Source organism: Leptonychotes weddellii, chromosome 15 (assembly GCF_054177405.1).
Source record: "Leptonychotes weddellii isolate Sample4059 chromosome 15, ASM5417740v2, whole genome shotgun sequence".
NCBI lineage: Eukaryota > Metazoa > Chordata > Mammalia > Carnivora > Phocidae > Leptonychotes > Leptonychotes weddellii.
In genome coordinates, this window is record NC_138383.1 from 41,525,699 (window position 1) to 41,542,108 (window position 16,410).

A 16,410-nucleotide genomic window follows, 5' to 3' on the forward strand; every position below is an offset into this window, starting at 1 on the left:
AAATTTTAAAAAACTGAGGCCAGGGCGCCTGGGTGGCTCAGTTGTTAAGCGTCTGCCTTCGGCTCAGGTCATGATCCCAGGGCCCTGGGATGGAGCCCCGCATCGGGCTCCCTGCTCGGCGGGGAGCCTGCTTCTCCCTCTCCCACTCCCCCTGCTTGTGTTCCCTCTCTCTCTGTCAAAAAATAAATAAATAAATAAATAAAAATAAAAAGCTGAGGCCAACACATGAAGAAAAACCCGGCAGAGCTAAAAGGTGAAACAGACAAATCCACGACGACAGCTGGGGACCTCCACACTCGTCTCTCAGAACTGACAGAGTAGGTAGGCAGAAAATCAGTAAGAACGGAGATGACCTGAACACCACCACCAACCACTTGGCCTAACTGACGTTTATAGAACATACCATGATAACAGCAAATGACACATTCTTCCCAGGCGCACATATCCACCAAGACAGACCACAATCCGGACCATAAAACAAACCTTTTTTTTTTTTTTTTAAGTAGGCTCCACACCCAGCGTGCAGCCCAATGGGGGCCTGAACTGACAACCCTGAGACCAAGACCTGAGATCCAGACCTGAGCTGAGATCAAAAGTCAGACCCTCAACCGGCTGAGCTACCCAGGTGCCCCATACAAATCTTAAATTTAAAAGAATCAGAAAGCATTAAAGTATGTTCTCAAATCATAAGAGAATTAAACTAGACATCAGTAACAGAAAGAGACCTGTTAAAGAACATACTTCCAAATGATCCATGGGTCAAAGGGGAAGTCTGAAGGGAAATTTTAACATATCTTGAACAGAATGAAAATGAAAATACAACATATCAGACATTGTGGGATGCAGGACTAAGAGGTAAGAGCTATATTAATGAAGAAGAAAAGGCTCAAAACAGTAATATAAGCTCTGCCCTTAAGAAATTAGGGAAAGAGAGGCACCTGGGTGGCTCAGTTGTTAAGCGTCTGCCTTTGGCTCAGGTCATGATCCCAGGGTCCTGGGATGGAGCCCCACATCGGGCTCCCTGCTCGGCGGAGAGCCTGCTTCTCCCTCTCCCATTCCCCCTGCTTGTGTTCCCTCTCTCGCTGCGTTTCTCTCTGTCAAATAAATAAATAAAATCTTAAAAAAAAAAAAAAAGAAAGAAATTAGGGAAAGAGAAGTAAATTAAAACCAAAGCAAGCAGAAGGAAAAAATAAAAGCAAAAGTCAATCAAACTGAAAACAGAACAACAGAGCGGGGAGAAAAATCAAATCCAAAACATGTTCTTTGGGAAAAAAATAAAATAGATAAACCTCTAGTCATACTGACCAAGGGAAAAAGAAGACACAAATCGCCAATATCTCCCCACTGACCTCACAAACATTACAGGGGTAATAAAGGGGCTTATGACCCCAAGCCAACAACTCAGATGAAATGGTCCAATCATGGAAAGACATAAGCTAACAAAATTCCTTCAACATATAGTCCTATATCTATTTTTAAAAAATGAATTCACAGTTAAAAATCTTCCAGAACGGAAAGCCCCAGGCCCTGAAGATTTCACTGGATGAACTCTACCAACATTTAAGGAAGAAATGACTCCAATTCCACACAGTCTCTCCTAGAATACAGAATAGGAGAGACGGCTTTGTAATTCACACAAAGAGGCCAGCATTACCTTAATACCAAAACCAGAAAAAGACATGACAAGAAAACTACAAACCCTATTCCTCATGAGCACAGCCACCCAAATCCTCAACAGCAACAAAAGCAAAGCAAATCTAGCAACATATACAAAGGATACCACCTCAGGATCCTGCGTCGTCCCAGGAATGTAAGGCTGGTTCAATAATCAAAGCATCAATGTAATTCACCACATTAACAGCCAAATAAGGAAAAGCCACGTGATCGTCTCAACAGAAGCAGAAGAAACTGAGGTTCTAGGAGGTTCAGTGACTTGCCCAAGGTTACAATGAGGGGCAGAGGAAAGCCCCTACCCTGCTGCCTTGACTCTGACCCAAAATACTGATGATAAAAATTAGGTCCTTGAGAACTTCCCAAAATCAGTCGTCCAATCAAATGGACTGATACTTAGAATTCTAACAAAGTAATAGCATCCAAAGATTTTTCAAAACAATTTGTATAGCAAGCAAACATCTTCCCCCACAAGGCAGTCAAGACCTCCTGCATCTGCCACCGGGATTCTGCCTCCAAGGGTTTAGTCAGGCTCCCGCAGCACAAAAACTCAAGAGGCCTGTCCCCCATCATGGCCTCGAAGCTTCCTGAACACAGAGGCTTTGGTGGGCTACCCTTGACAACTTGTAAAGCTCCTCTACACCCTTATCTCATCCTGGTCCTCCTTATAAGCCCCATTTACTCTCCCCGATTTACCGATTTACAGATGGAGAAACGGAAGGGCGCCTCTTGACACCTACACTAAGTGAAACCACCCATAACCTCATGACAGCAGGTGAGTCCATATGAAAAGGGCATGAAAGGGGCCCGCATGACTCTGCCCTGGCAGACTGGGTTCTCCAAGAAGCCAGCACCCCTAGGCCCCACTGGAGCCATCTTCTGAGTCCTGGAGGCATCCACACACCAGCCAGCTTGCTTCATGCCGCTAGGAGGCCGAGGAGCAAAGCTCTGGAATCCCACAGTGCGGAGGGCAAAGGGCTACAAAGGGCCATTGTCAGCGAGGCCATAGCAGGTACACTCCTCAACCCAAAGGGTGATTTTTTTTTTTAATTAAAGACAAAACCAAAATTCCATATCAGCTGGAACAGACACAGAAAATAGCCTGTTAAGGGCATTGTACCAAAGGGCTGCACTGTTTGGAATACAGTCTTTAAAGTAATGCCAGGGCACCTGGGTGGCAGTCAGTTGAGCATCTGACTCTTGGTTTCAGCTCAGGTCCTGATCTCAAGGTCATGGGATCGAGCCCCGAGTGGGGCTCCACGCTCAGCGGGGAGTCTGCTGGAGATTCTCTCTCCCTCTACCCCTGTCCCCCGCTCCTGTGCTTGCTCGCTCTCTGGAACAAATAAATAAATCTTAAAAAAAAAAGTAATGTCACCGATTTCTTTTTACTTTTTTTTTTTTTTAAGATTTTATTTATTTATTTGAGAGAGAGAGAGTGAGAGAGAGCATGAGAGGGGAGAGGGTCAGAGGGAGAAGCAGACTCCCCACTGAGTGGGGAGCCCGATGTGGGACTCGATCCTGGGACTCCAGGATCATGACCTGAGCTGAAGGCAGTCGCTTAACCAACTGAGCCACCCAGGCGCCCCTCTTTTTACTTTTTAAAATGCGGCTACTAGAGAAGGTTAAATGATAAATGGGACACATTGCATTCCTATCGGATGGTGCTGGACTCGCAGGCTGAGATCCTGCAGCTCAGATGCCCGTGGGGTAAAAAGAAACCTTGGTGCTCACTTGGGCCAGGGAGTGATGGGCTTCTTTTATTTATTTTTTTTTTTAAGATTTTATTTATTTGACAGAGAGAGGCACAGCGAAAGAGGGAACACAAGCAGGGGGAGCGGGAGAGGGAGAAGCAGGCTTCCCGCAGAGCAGGCAGCCCGATGTGGGGCTCGATCCCAGGACCCTGAGATCATGACCTGAGCCGAAGGCAGACGCTTAACGACTGAGCCACCCAGGCGCCCCTGACGGGCTTCTTTTAAAAGCAGAGATTTTGATTGAAGAAGGAGGAGAACGACCACAAGACAAATACGCAATAATGTTGTGTTGTTGTTGTTGTTGTTGTTGTTAAATAATCCTTTGGCAACAGGAAGCTTAGCTGTGCCAACAAAGGCAGCAGTGGAAAAAACGGAATCTTAGTCAACTAGGGTCACCCTGACCTGTCCCCAGAAGTGCTCCCAGTTGTCTCCAACTCCATAGCCCCATCAAACTCTGGAGTAAGGGACAGAGCAGAAAAGCCCATCCCACACACACCCAGTTAACCTTCCCCTCCCCATGGCTGATTCTTACTCCTGCTGCCAGGTCTAGAAAATTGGGCCTTGCTCAGATGACCCGGCAGCACCCTAACACTCCACTGGGCCTGTGCTGGGCCCACTGCCCCCCTTGCATTGTGGCCTCTGGCTCAAAGACGTCCCACCTCAAGTGAATGGTGACCTACCCTTCCCCACGGAGTCATTCCTCCAGGAGGCATCCACCCCCTAAGCCAGGCAATGCTGAGGGCACCCTTGTCATTGCAAGTGCCCTTTCATCTGAGATTTGCTCTGGTAGAAAACAGGAAAAGTCCCACCACTGACCACATGGGCCCAGAGATTCTCTAATGGTCATTTGCAGTTTAAGATTCTAAGGATTCCATGGGATACCATCATCCTCATGAGGGAGGCTGTTCTTCCTCTCTTCTGCTTCCCACTTACCAATGTCAACTCATCCTGCACTCTCCAGGGTCAGATGCTAGCCTTCTCTTTGTTCCTTGGACAAATACTCCCCCATTTAAGGCCTTTGCCCTGTCCCTGCTGACCAGAGCTTATCACTGGGGGTCTCAGATCGCGGGTTACCTCCTCACAGATACAGGGATTTCAATACCACCTCTCCACCAACTACTCTCTAAAACATTGGCCAGTTTTATCCCCTTGAGAGAATGTTCTATGCTCCCAGGCTTATTGTCTCAAAGACTGGCTGTTATTAGTAAATGCATAAAGGGGGAAAATGCTCTAGATTAAAGAAAGGCTGTCCCAGGCAGAGATGGAGCTCCCAGGCTCCACAAAGAGTGGCTGACTGATGAAAAAGGTGGAAAGGTGGAAAAAAAGGAAGCTCTGACAGAAGGGAGAATGCAGGAGAGGAACAGCCACTGGAAGGGGGAGCCTGGGGAGAGACACCAGGAAAAGACAAAACTCTCTGGCCTATGACTTTGTTAAGGGGCTGCCGCCCCAGGCAGCCGGGTTCTCCAGCCAGCAGGGCCCGTCCCACCCCGTCCTGGCACAATGCTTACAGGTTGTCAACTCTTTCCACCCATCCACCCGGGAAGGAGGTGATGTTCTGCGGCCAGCTCAGGCCAGGGGGAGGGCGCAAACCTTTGTCTCGCCTCCTCCGCAGAGCTGACCTCAAGCCCGGGGAGGGGGACGGAACTGCGGCAGGGGGGCCTCCCAGTTCCCACGCATCCACATGCTGCCACCACGCACACTCCCGAACACACCTGCTCGGCCTGCTTCACACGCCTCCACGCCCCGTTCCAGTAGGACACACTCCCACTCAGAACACACACTCTCGGAGCAACTCTGACCACACAATGCCAGAGGCGCACACACATACACACACACACTCAGGAACTCCTTCTCCGACACACACAATCCCTCTCTTACACGCGCACACGCGCTCGCCACGCCCTCGAACGCGCAGCCCCGCCCCCACAACGCCCCGCCCCCCGTTGCCTGGCAACAGGGGCCCCGCCCACTGGGCGTTGGCGGCGGCGGCGGCGGCTGCGGCGGCGGCCCCGACTGCGGGCCGCAGGACCCACCCGGCCCCGCGAGCCGTCTCTCTGCTTCCCCAGCCGCGCCGCCCGGTCCGTACCTGCCTAAAGTCAACATTGCCGAGGCCTCCGCAGCAGTCGGGCCCCGCCACAGAGCTGCTCATCGGCTCTGCTCCCCGCCGTCACATCCCCTCAGCCAGGCCACCCCTAGGGGGCCTCCGCCGGGACCTCACGGCCGCCCACTCACCCCCCAAAGTCACCCTGTCGTACCGGGAAGCTGTGCCGCCCGGGGCGCTTTCCCTGTGACCCCCAAGTTCTCTCAGCCTTCTGGGAAATGTAGTTCCCCGTCCCCGCGAGGCGCCACTGCCCTGGAGCTCGCGACGGCATCTCGAGGAGCCGAGACCTAGCAGCCCCGGGGTCGTACGCTGCGGTGACCGCCAGTTACGGGGCGGCTCTCCCCTAGACCCTTCGGTCCCCGGCTCCCGCACCCGGCCCGCCAACTGACCTGGCCTCCCTGTCCTTGGCTGGCGGTGGGGCTCCGAGCCGGCGGCTGCGGGTCCTAGGTATAAGTAGCTTCCTGCGCAGCCCCCTGCGGACTTGGACTTTGGCCCAGGCTCGGGGTCCCCCGCCCCCCTCCGAGATTTGCTTTTGCCCAGAGGCGGTGCAGGCCGAGCACACCCTGCAGCCTCCTGCAGAGGCTACTCCTCGGGACCCTGGGCCCCCGCCCCCACGGCCTCCCTATTCTTTGGCTCGGCCAGAGACACCTCCTCCACTCCTTTGTTCATTCATTCTCTGGTTCACTCACCGGGTACTTGCTGAACTCGTCTGTGTGCTGCGGTTACAGTGGGGAACAACACAGGTCCCTGCCCTCACTGTCTCCTAACAGAAGAGACAAAACATGAATAAAGGATTATAACCTGGAGAAGTACTGTGATGGAAAGCAACCGGGGGCGACGTCGGATGCTAATAAGCCAAAGTGCCTTAGGATCCCTTGCTGGAGGCTGGAACACAGGAGAAGGTGCAAGACAGGTGAAGTGTAGGGGCAGGACAATTCCGAAGAGAGACCATGTGTGCAAAGGCCAGGAGACAGGGCAGAATTAGGGGTACTTCAGGAATCCAGAAAAGGCTGATGATCTGTGGAGTAGTGGCGGAGGAGGCAGAGTGGGAGGGAAGGAGTTTAGGAAAGCAGGTGGGATTTTAGATGGTCAGGTCCAAGGGAGCCCCTTTTGGAGCCAGGTGTTAATATATAGGGAAACAGAGTCCCAGATTTTCGCAGTCTCCCAGCTAGCTGTGAGCCCAAGCGGGACTTTTGCCAAGCCAGCTGCTTCCTGATTCAGGTGGCCTGCTTCTCGATTCTGTCGCGCTTAGCCCTGAGCACCTACGGTCTTGAGCATCTGCTGAGCAGCCACTGTGTGCTTGTCCCTGCGCTGACCGCTTTACAGATAGCCCCAACCTTTACAACATCCCTAGCGTGGGGCATGCCCACCAACCAGACAGGGAGGGCAGGAAGGACACTGGCTTTGGAGCATGCACTAGGTCTATAACTACGGGCAAATTTCAGTGTCCTCAAATGTAAAAGGGAAGGGGCGCCTGGGTGGCTCAGTTGGTTAAGTATCTGCCTTCAGCTCAGGTCCCGGGATCAGACAGAGCCCCACATTGATCTCCCCGCTCAGCGGGGAGTCTGCTTCTCCCTCTCCCCTGCTGCTCTCCCTGCTTGTGCTCTCTCTCTCTCTCTCTGTCAAATAAATAAAACCTTAGGGTGCCTGGGTGGCTCAGTTGGTTAAGCGACTGCCTTCGGCTCAGGTCATGATCCCGGAGTCCCAGGATCGAGTCCCAGGATCGAGTCCCGCATCGGGCTCCCTGCTCGGCAGGGAGTCTGCTTCTCTCTCTGAACCTCCCTCCTCTCATGCTCTCTATCTCATTCTCTCTCTCAAATAAATAAATAATAAAAAAAAAAATCTTTAATAAATAAATAAAACCTTAAAAAAAAAAAGTAAAAGGGAAATACACATCGGTAAAACTCAGTACACATGATCTGACCCACAAGAAGTTCATTACTGGCCACAACAGGGCTTAGTACACAATAGGTGCTCAAAAGCTGATTTGCCTACAGTCGCCAAGAGGCAGGCGTGCTCCCCTCCTCAGGGTGTCCAGGCAAGGCCTGCCGGACCCCCGGGTCAATGCTGGGGAACCCGCCAGGGCAGAGTGCTCCAAAGGGCACTCCCCCCTACCCCAACCCCATGTCTACCTTCCCGAAGCCCAAGTTTTCTCCTGACCTACCTGGCTGCTCCCATTGTTTTTTAAGCCAGAAAAATGAGTTTGTGTGTGTTTGGTGTATCTGGGAACAAAGAAAGGTAAACGTCAGAGGTCACACCAGAGCTGATGCAACTAGAGGAATCCACTCCTCCAGCCCGAATCCACCCCCTGCCCCTTTCTGTGAAAACACCCAGGCGTGGAGAAGCCAGACTGCAGCTTCAAGTGTGGTGGGACTGGTTCAGATCAAAAGCCTCCTGCCCAAGATAGTTTGGGGCAAAATTCTCTGCCAGGGCCTTTTGAAAACTCCCAGGTCTGAGAGCTTGCAGAAATCATCCAGGCCAACCTCTCACACCAGGATATTCCTTTTGCAGCATCCCTAGCAAGTAGACAAGTCACTTCTGTTTACATGCCTCAAGTGATGGGAGGCTCACCACTTCTGGAGGTAGCCTGTTCCAGTCTTGGACAGGGTGTTTTATTCATGAAACAGACCCAAAGCCACCCTTCCTGAACTTTTAACAAATAGAGCTCCTTTCTACCCTCGGGGTTATCTCTCTTTTCCCCTTGATTATTCTTCAGATAATGGGAAGCCATTATCGCAGACTATCTCCCAGGTGGCTCCAGGGCAAACATTTCCCAATGACCTCTCTGGCCAGGAGTTTGACACGAAGGGATCAAAACTAAAAGCCATTCCTTCATTGCCTTCCGCCTCCTCTCCCCCAGCCTCCACAGATATTGGATCTGGCTACCTGGCTCCCAGCAATCACTAAAATGGGCTTTTATTACCAAAATTAGCATCTGCTTATTGGGTACCTTTGGGTAAAACCTAAACCTTTCCCTACTCTGAATCCATTTACTGTTCATAAAATAGGTGTAATAATAGCTCTTGAGCAAGGCTGAAATAAGGATTAGAGTTAGCGATATGCAAAATGTGCCCAGCACCCAGTGGGTTCCCAATCAATGTTTGTCTCCCTCTCTTGTATATAACTGAGACTCAGCAGTTACGATCACACTCATAACACTCATGGGTACGCTGGGGTCTAGGGCCAGTCCAGCTCAGGGGTCCACTGAGTTCCTGGAAAGAGAGGGAGTGAGAAGCCAGCATGAGGAGACAGCTTGGGCTTGGGGGGCAGGGGGGGGGGCGGTGTGCAGGGGGAGGCTGGGCAGCCTGCACTGCAGGTCACACCCATTATCAGGAGTTTTTTAAAACCAGGAGGGTAAGGAGGGGTTGCAGCCCAATGCCCAGCGCCTCCCTCCTATATTCAGGCCCCACTGCCCCCACTTGGCCCAAGGAGGGTCCAGGAATGGGAGAGAAGCAGGTTCAGCAGGAGCCGGGGAGGGAGCTGGGGCAGGGCAGTGCTGTGGATCATGAGTAAACCCTCTCTTGCTCCCCAGACTCAGGAAGGAGCCTCCCCCACCCCCCCACCCACCCCCGCCATTGGTGGGAAGAGGGCTCAGCAGTAGACTCACCTGAATCCAGCCATTTAAGGCCCCAGCAACTCCAGCAAGGAGTGGGGACTGGCCAACCTCCCTGACCCCTCCGCAGTGCACAGAGCAGCCAACCGCTGCCTTCCTGCTGGCCTCTTTGCTGTCCCCGGAACACCCTCACCTCAGGGCCTTTGCGCGCTGTGCCTTCTGCCTGGAATGCACTTCCCTCCAAAGTCCCCACAGCTCCCTCCCTTACCTCCTTTGGGTCCAGTATCAGCTTTCTGCCCTGTGGAACATGTCAACCTCCCCCAACCCCACTCTCCATCCCCTCACCCCTTTATTCCCCTCCACAGCCCTTAGAGTTATCTAACAAATTGATTTAGCTTACTTATTCATGCAGTGTGGTGTCAGTCTCCCCAGGGTAGAATGTGAGCTTGAGGATGGGGCTTTTTTTATCCCTTTATACACAACTCTTTCTGTGGTACCTGGACCACGCCTGACATAAAGCAGGCACTCGATAAGGAATGAATGAATGAATGAATGAATTGTTCTACCACTCCCAAATTTGGGGTATCCATGGGCAAACCACCTCTCTGGGCCTCAGTGACCCTGCCTAAGGAAAGGGGAGGGAGACAGGACCCTTGAACAGGAAATCAAAGGAACCCGTGAGCCGTGAAGTCTCCACCCCACCACTCCCTGGCTGGGGGTCTGGGGCAAGTGACTTACCCTCTCTGTCGCTCAGCAGAAGAGAAAATTCTACCCATAGAAACAAAGCGCTAAGCTATTTGGGCTCTTGCAAAGCTGTAGGCTCAGCTCTCGGCACCGGTTCCCTTTATAAGTCCTCAAAGTGCCCTGTGAGGTGGGAAGTGTTATTCTGGTTTCCCGGGTGAGGGAACTGACTTGTGTGGAAGGGACCAGCCCGTAGTCAGACAGCTGAGTATGTGATGCGCTTCAAGCCGGCCAGCCCAAAGTCACACATGGCCTTTTACCACTATGCAATCCTGCTTCCCTAGGATGGGGAAAATGATATAAAAGTGGCCCAGCGCAGGCTCAGCACTTATTCAAGTATTCAATGTTCAAAACACATCACGTTTCTGCTCCATTCTCTGCTTCTTTTCATCACATCCATCCTTCAAGGTCCAGGTAAGCTTCATCTTTTCTAAGAAGCCTGACTACTCCTGTAAGGACGAAGGCAAAGCATTCTTCCTCACCATGGCCCCACGTGGTCCTGTATGGCCCAGGTGCAGCCCGCCATTCCAGCTCTTACCCTCTGTTCTCCAGCCACACTGACCTCGTCTCAATTGCTTCCAGCCACAGGGCCTTTGCACCTCCGGTTCCTTGTCCGACACACTCTTCCCTTCTCTTCTTGAAGAGCAAGGGCGTTTCCTTTTGGCCACCATTGCATCTCTGGCGCCTGGCACACACCCAGCGCCTCTGCCAAGCACTCATCGAATTTACCAAAGGAATCGATGAGTGAAGGGAGGCCAAGACTGAATTTTAGCCCAAGGAAGTTATCCCTCAAAACTGGAAACAAAGTAACAATATTTTCAGACAAACAAAAGGCTGAGAGAATTCATCACCAGCAGGTAAGAGGAAAATGACCCCAGTCAGAAGCCCAGGAACACAGAAAGGAATGAAAAGCGCTGGAAAAGTTAAATCCCAATGAGTATTAGATGTTTATAAGAATAAAAATATCTCGTGGGGGTTAAAATGTTTATCTTGGTAACTGAGGGAAAAGGTATGAAAAACCCTGTAGGGCCACAGATTTGAACGACATGATGAACCAAATCTCTACCACGATCTTCTCAGAACTCTCCTCCCAGAAAGTGCAGAACATACATTCTTTCCAAGGTCACAGACGACATTTGCCAAAATCGACCATATGCTGGGGCATAAAGCAAATCTCAGGAGATTTCAAGGGATTGAGATCACATAGTTAATCCTTCTAAACACTGGGATTAAGCTAGCCAGCAAGAAGATGGCTAAAACGTCTCCCAATGTTTGGAAATGAGACAATACATTTGTTTTTGAAACCCCAGAGATGAGGGGCGCCTGGCTGGCTCAGTCGGTGGAGCGTGTGACTTGATCTCCGGGTTGTAAATTCAAGCCCCATGGTGGGTGTAGAGATTGCTTAAAAATAAAATCTTAAAATAATAATAATAATAATAAATAACTCCCAGAGATGAGATCCAGTTGGCTCCCCATGGGCCAGGTGTCTATCCACGGACCAGAAAGGGCAGCTGAGGGTGTGAGCACGACACCTGGCTAGACTAGGTCAGGTGACCAACCCTGGTCAAGCCACAGTGGCCGGGGAGTGGCGCGTGTCCGGGCTCCAGGAGAATATGGCATTTCCCATTTCCCACCCTGGTGGGGTGGGGGCAGCACCTTGAGCCCGCTGAGTGCTGCAGGGGCTAACAGGGATGCCAACCAAGCAGTACCAAGCAGTCCCTGCCCCAGACGCTCAGAGGTGACCAGAGTCTCAGCAGCTCTTTACCATACCGTGAAAACTGCACAGCAGAGCTGTGCCCAGGAAGGAGGCAGGGAAGCAAGGGCTGGAAGCAATCAGAACTAAGGACTGGGGACACCTGGGTGGCTCAGTTGGTTAAGTGTCTGCCTTCAGCTCAGGTCATGATCCCAGGCTCCCGGCATCGAGTCCCGCGTCGGGCTCCCTGCTCAGCAGGGAGTCTGCTTCTCTCCCTCTGCCTCTCCCCACGCAGAACTAAGGATTGAAGTTCCCAGCAAAGACACTGCCTCTTGTGGAACGTGGGTCACCTTAATGTGTGGAGTCTCGTGTAGGATCATCTCCTTAGGATAGAGCCCAGAGGCAAAGGATCCAGACAGCCACACTGCTCCCTGAAGGTTTCTGCCTCCGCACTACGGAGAATGACAATGGATGGACCTAGAAGGCATTGTGCTAAGTGAACTGAGTGAGACAAAGAAAGGCAAGTACCATATGATTTCACTCACAGGTGGAATCTAAAAAACAAAACAGAGGAACAAACCAACAAAAACCAGAAACAGAAACAGATTCATAAAGACAGAGAGCAAACTGATAGTTGCCAGAGGGGGGGAGGAGAAGGGGGGGTGATGAGCCAAAAGGGGTGAAGGGGAGAAGGAGGACCAGGCTTCCAGGCCTGGAGTGAATAAGTCACGGGGATGAAAGGCACAGCATGGGGCATGTACTCAAGGTTATTATCATAGCGCTATGGGGTGACCGACTGTAGCTACACTTGGGGTGAGCACAGCACAATGTACACACTTGTCCAATCGCTGTGTTGTATCTCCGAAACTAATGTGACACTGTGTGTCAGCTACACGTCAATAAAAAATAAATCAACAGGGTTCTTGCCTCCGCAGAAGGGTGAAGTTTCCATTTCCCTGACTCGTCAACCTGGAGTATGATTATTCCAAACAGGGTTAACATTAATTTAATAGTTGAATATTTATACTTTATTTAATTTGGCATCCCCCCCCACCCTGTTATTTGTGATGTTGGACATTTTCCTGTGTGCTTTCCTTTTTGATAGGAATAGTGTTTTATTTGCCCTATTTACCAATGCACTTCCTGTGCCTTCTTTCAAGAAGACTCATGAGCCTGACTCAGCCGTCTCTTGAACTTACTTAATGAAATGAATCAGGCTGTTGTCAGTTTTACGTGATTAAAAACTTTTTTTACCTGCAGAATTTTCCAACCCACCAAAAACTTGCACGCATTGTACAATAAACCCATATATCCTCCACTTAGGTTTACCGATGACCATTTCCCAGTGTTTGCTTTATCTGTTTATAGGTAATTATTTTTTTTTAAGATTTTATTTCTTTATTTGAGAGAGAGCAAGAGAGCGAGAGAGCAGGGGCAGGGGGCGGAGCAAAGAGCCCAATGCGGGGCTCGATCCCAGGACCCCGGGATCATGACCTGAGCCGAAGGCAGATGCTTAACCAACTGAGCCACCCAGGCGCCCCTGTAATTTTTTTTTTTATCGACTATGTGAAAGTAGGTTGCAGACTCTTTGCCCCTAAATACTTCAGGGGATATTTCCTAAGAACTAAGATGTTTTCCTCCAAAACCTCAAACAATGACCTAAATCAGGAAGTTTTTCCTTACTCTCTTTCACAGCATTGACATTTGCGGAGAGCACAGGGGATTTTGCAGCCTGCCCTCAAGTAGGTTTTGTCACCCACGATCACCTCCCACCCCCTACAGGCTGTGCCTCAAGGGGCCGGAACATCATCAAAATGCTGCATCCTCCTCCGGAGTATGATGTGAGGTCCTGCTGTGGGTCCTGGTGCGGGAGCTTTGATCCCCGCGAGCGTCAGATCTCTCCTCCTCAGAGGTATGCGGGGTTCAGCTGTGTTCTTTCTTCTGAATTACTGGTCTGTTATTGCCTTCTGGCAGGTTGCTCTTGCTTTCATAAACCTGGGGCTTTATAGCCCAGCTCGGGAGGGCAGCTCAGGCACAGCTGGCTTCCGCGGTGCCCAAGGGGACAGCAGGGTGAGCTGTCCTCCCAGCCCCTGGCCAGTGGGCCCTGCTGCCCGGTCCTCGAGTCCTTGTGTCCTGGCATCCCAGCTGTGTTTATAGAGGACCCCACGGCCACCTCCTGGTCTAGCTTCCATCCCTCCCCGGGCCTCGGCCTCTCCATCTGCAACGGGAATTGCCAGGGCTAGAACCTGTTACCTTTCCTGGTAAGGACGCTCAGCATTTGAGTGGGACCATGTTTTGTGGTGTGGGTGTCCCTGACCCTCACCTTGAAATACATCCCCAACCCGAAACACCCCCAAAACATGTCCAAATGTGCTGGTGTGGTTTGCTTCGACTTCTTGTGCTCTGGTGACCTACCCTGAGAAGGACACATCCTGGGTAACTGCTGCCCCTTTAGCCTGGGCCCCAGAACCAACACACATGGGGGAGACCTGAACTCAGTTCGGCCCCGCTGACGGCAGACTGAAGCAGAGCCACCAGCCAAGTTCAGACTAGACCGGCCAACCTACCCTCACCCCACAGACCTGTACGTGAGCATAAACACCTGCTCTAAGCCCCCGAGTCTGGGGTGGTTTGTTATGCAGCATTATCATAGCGAGAGCTGACTGATACAATCTGGGTTCGAGGACCAGGGTGGGCAGGTCCTAGAGGCATCTGCAGGCCTTTGCTTCCTCATCAGTATAATTGTACCGTACTGGTACTGATCTTACAGGCTTGTTGTGAGGATCAGAGGTGATAATGCTCTCTGCACAGTGCCTAGGACATAGAAACTATTTAGTCAGTGTTCGTTATTATTATAATCTCACCACTGCGGCTACTGTTACCCTTAGCAGTGACCATCGGGATCCAGTAGGGAGCCCTAACCTCCACCCTCAAGGGCTCAGACAGTCTGAGGTTAATGAATTGGAAGGAGAGTTGGCCCTAGGTGAAGGGGAGTAGCCCCCAGGAGCACTCTGCCCTGGTCCCCGAGTTGCCCCCTCCCTGACCCGTACTCCCCCAGTGAGCATCTGGAGCAGGCTGCTCAGGGACCAGATGGCTAAGTGCCTGCTGGCGAGGCCCGGCCAGGTCAAAGTGACCCACGGGCCATGGAAAACTCAGAGCCAGCCTGTTTCCCCCTCCTTCAGCCCAGGACTTCAATAACCAGCACTTTGAAATTACAGGCTAGCTACAGAGCCCAGTCCCTCATGGGAGTGTGAGTGTTAGTGTCTGGGTCTGTGTTTCTGAGTGTGTGTGTGTTTCCAGGTGTGTACAAGCATGCTTCAGCATCCATGTGAGTGTGTGTGTCTAGTTTACAGTGTGTGCGTGTGAATGGGTGTGACTGTTTCAGTGTGTAGCGGGGAGTGTGTCTCTGTGTGTTTGCCTGTGTTTGGGCGCCAGTGGGTTTGTGTATGTGTGATCTGTGTAGGGGGATGTATATGTCCATGTTGCAGTATGTGTGAGCGTGCGTCTGCGTTTCCAGGGCCGTGGGTGTGTTGTCTCCAGACTCAGAGCATTGCTGACAGAGGTTGCCTAGGACCCCCACAGCGACACCACTCTCCTGCGCGCACTGGGACCAGACACACCTGAGGTCCCATCCCGGCTCTGCCACTTACCCACGAATGCAACCTGGGCAAATGTCCCGACCTCCTTGAGTCCCCAGTTCCTCATGGGCTTGTCATGAGGGTCAAAGGCAACAAGCCCTTTGACCGGCTCTCTGTGGGCGGTGTCTGCTGACCTACGGGAAGCTCAGTCATTCAGAAAGAGGAAGAGATGAACTGTGGATGGGCCAGGGAGGTGCAGGCTGGCAGCAACAGTGGTGAAATCACAGGAAGGGGTCCCAACACCGAGGAGCTTGCAGTGGGCGCCAGGGGACCCAGGGTCACGGATTTCATCTCCTCATGGCCGCTCCATGTTTTTGGTGTTTTGTTTTGCTAATTAATACACTTTAGAGTACTTTAGCTTTCTAGGTAAAGTGAGCAGAGAGTACACAGAGTTCCCAGATACTTAAGAAAATTGGGGGGGGGCGCCTGGCTGGCTCAATCGGTAGAGCATGCAACTCTTGATCTCAGGGCCATGAGCTTGAGCCCCGTTGGACATGGAGCCTACTTAAAAAAAATTGTATTGAGATAAATTGCATTATTTTAACTATCTTATCTTCTTTTATTTTTTAACATTCGGTAATCAATGTATGAGAAAGGTCGCTTGAAGCATCTGTGATGATGATGTCGACCTTGACCGCTGGCTCACTATGGAGGGGGGTCATCTGCTGAGCAACCGCAGAAGGACGGTGCCAATCCATGAGTCCCTTGTGGGTCCTCTTCCGGCAAAGATCTCAAGTCTTAGAACCTTCAGCACTGGGAGTTTTTCTTGCAGTGATTCTCACAGTCTCAGTAGGCATCCGAACTGGTCTCTTCACGTTGCGATTCTTTGCCTTGGAGCCTCTGATCAAGTCAGCACGTACCTTCTCCAAAGATTTTCCTTTGCGGCTGCTTAGAGTCATTCTAATTCAGTGACCCACCACCTCGGGTCCCACAACTATCCTTCAGGTATCTTAAGAAGCGATGGCAGCGGTGTGGCCTCCTGACCGACTGGTTCCTCGTTCCTCAACAGGGCGGCAGGAGAAGACAACCCCACCTCCCCTACAGCTGCCACCGAGTCTTCCCCCACAGAGCTATTTTAACCATTTTAAAGTGTACCGCTCAGTGGTTTTTAGTCACATTCACAATGTCGTGTGACCGTCATCATGATCTAATTCCAGGACATCTCCATCACCCCACAGAGAACCCCTGTACCCATTAGATGTTGCTCTGCACCCTGCCACCCCAGCCCCTGGCCACTGCTAACCTATTTTCTGTCTCTATGG

The 16,410-nt window shown here is 51.5% G+C and overlaps 2 protein-coding genes across 6 annotated transcripts in view; one reads left to right on the forward strand and one right to left on the reverse strand.

Annotated features, from left to right (window-relative positions):
• MPRIP (myosin phosphatase Rho interacting protein) overlaps positions 1-16,410 on the forward strand; it is a 574,668-nt gene that overhangs the window by 456,884 nt on the left and 101,374 nt on the right. The gene's annotated exons all lie outside the window — the stretch shown is intronic.
• The window catches only part of PEMT (phosphatidylethanolamine N-methyltransferase), a 98,127-nt gene that overhangs the window by 72,022 nt on the left and 9,695 nt on the right, over positions 1-16,410 (reverse strand). The window contains exon 2 of one of the 5 annotated variants that reach the window (XM_081805585.1): positions 6,213-6,286. The exons of 1 other annotated variant lie outside the window; for it this stretch is intronic. Coding sequence is in view for 1 of the 4 variants with exons in the window: in XM_081805580.1 (XP_081661706.1) it covers positions 5,509-5,571 (63 nt within the window). In the remaining 3 variants the exon portion in view is untranslated. Of the gene's footprint in view, positions 1-4,930; positions 5,112-5,508; positions 5,680-5,912; positions 6,053-6,212; positions 6,287-16,410 lie in introns of those variants that run through there. 3 more of the 5 variants (XM_081805586.1, XM_081805580.1, XM_081805582.1) reach the window with 3 other exon arrangements.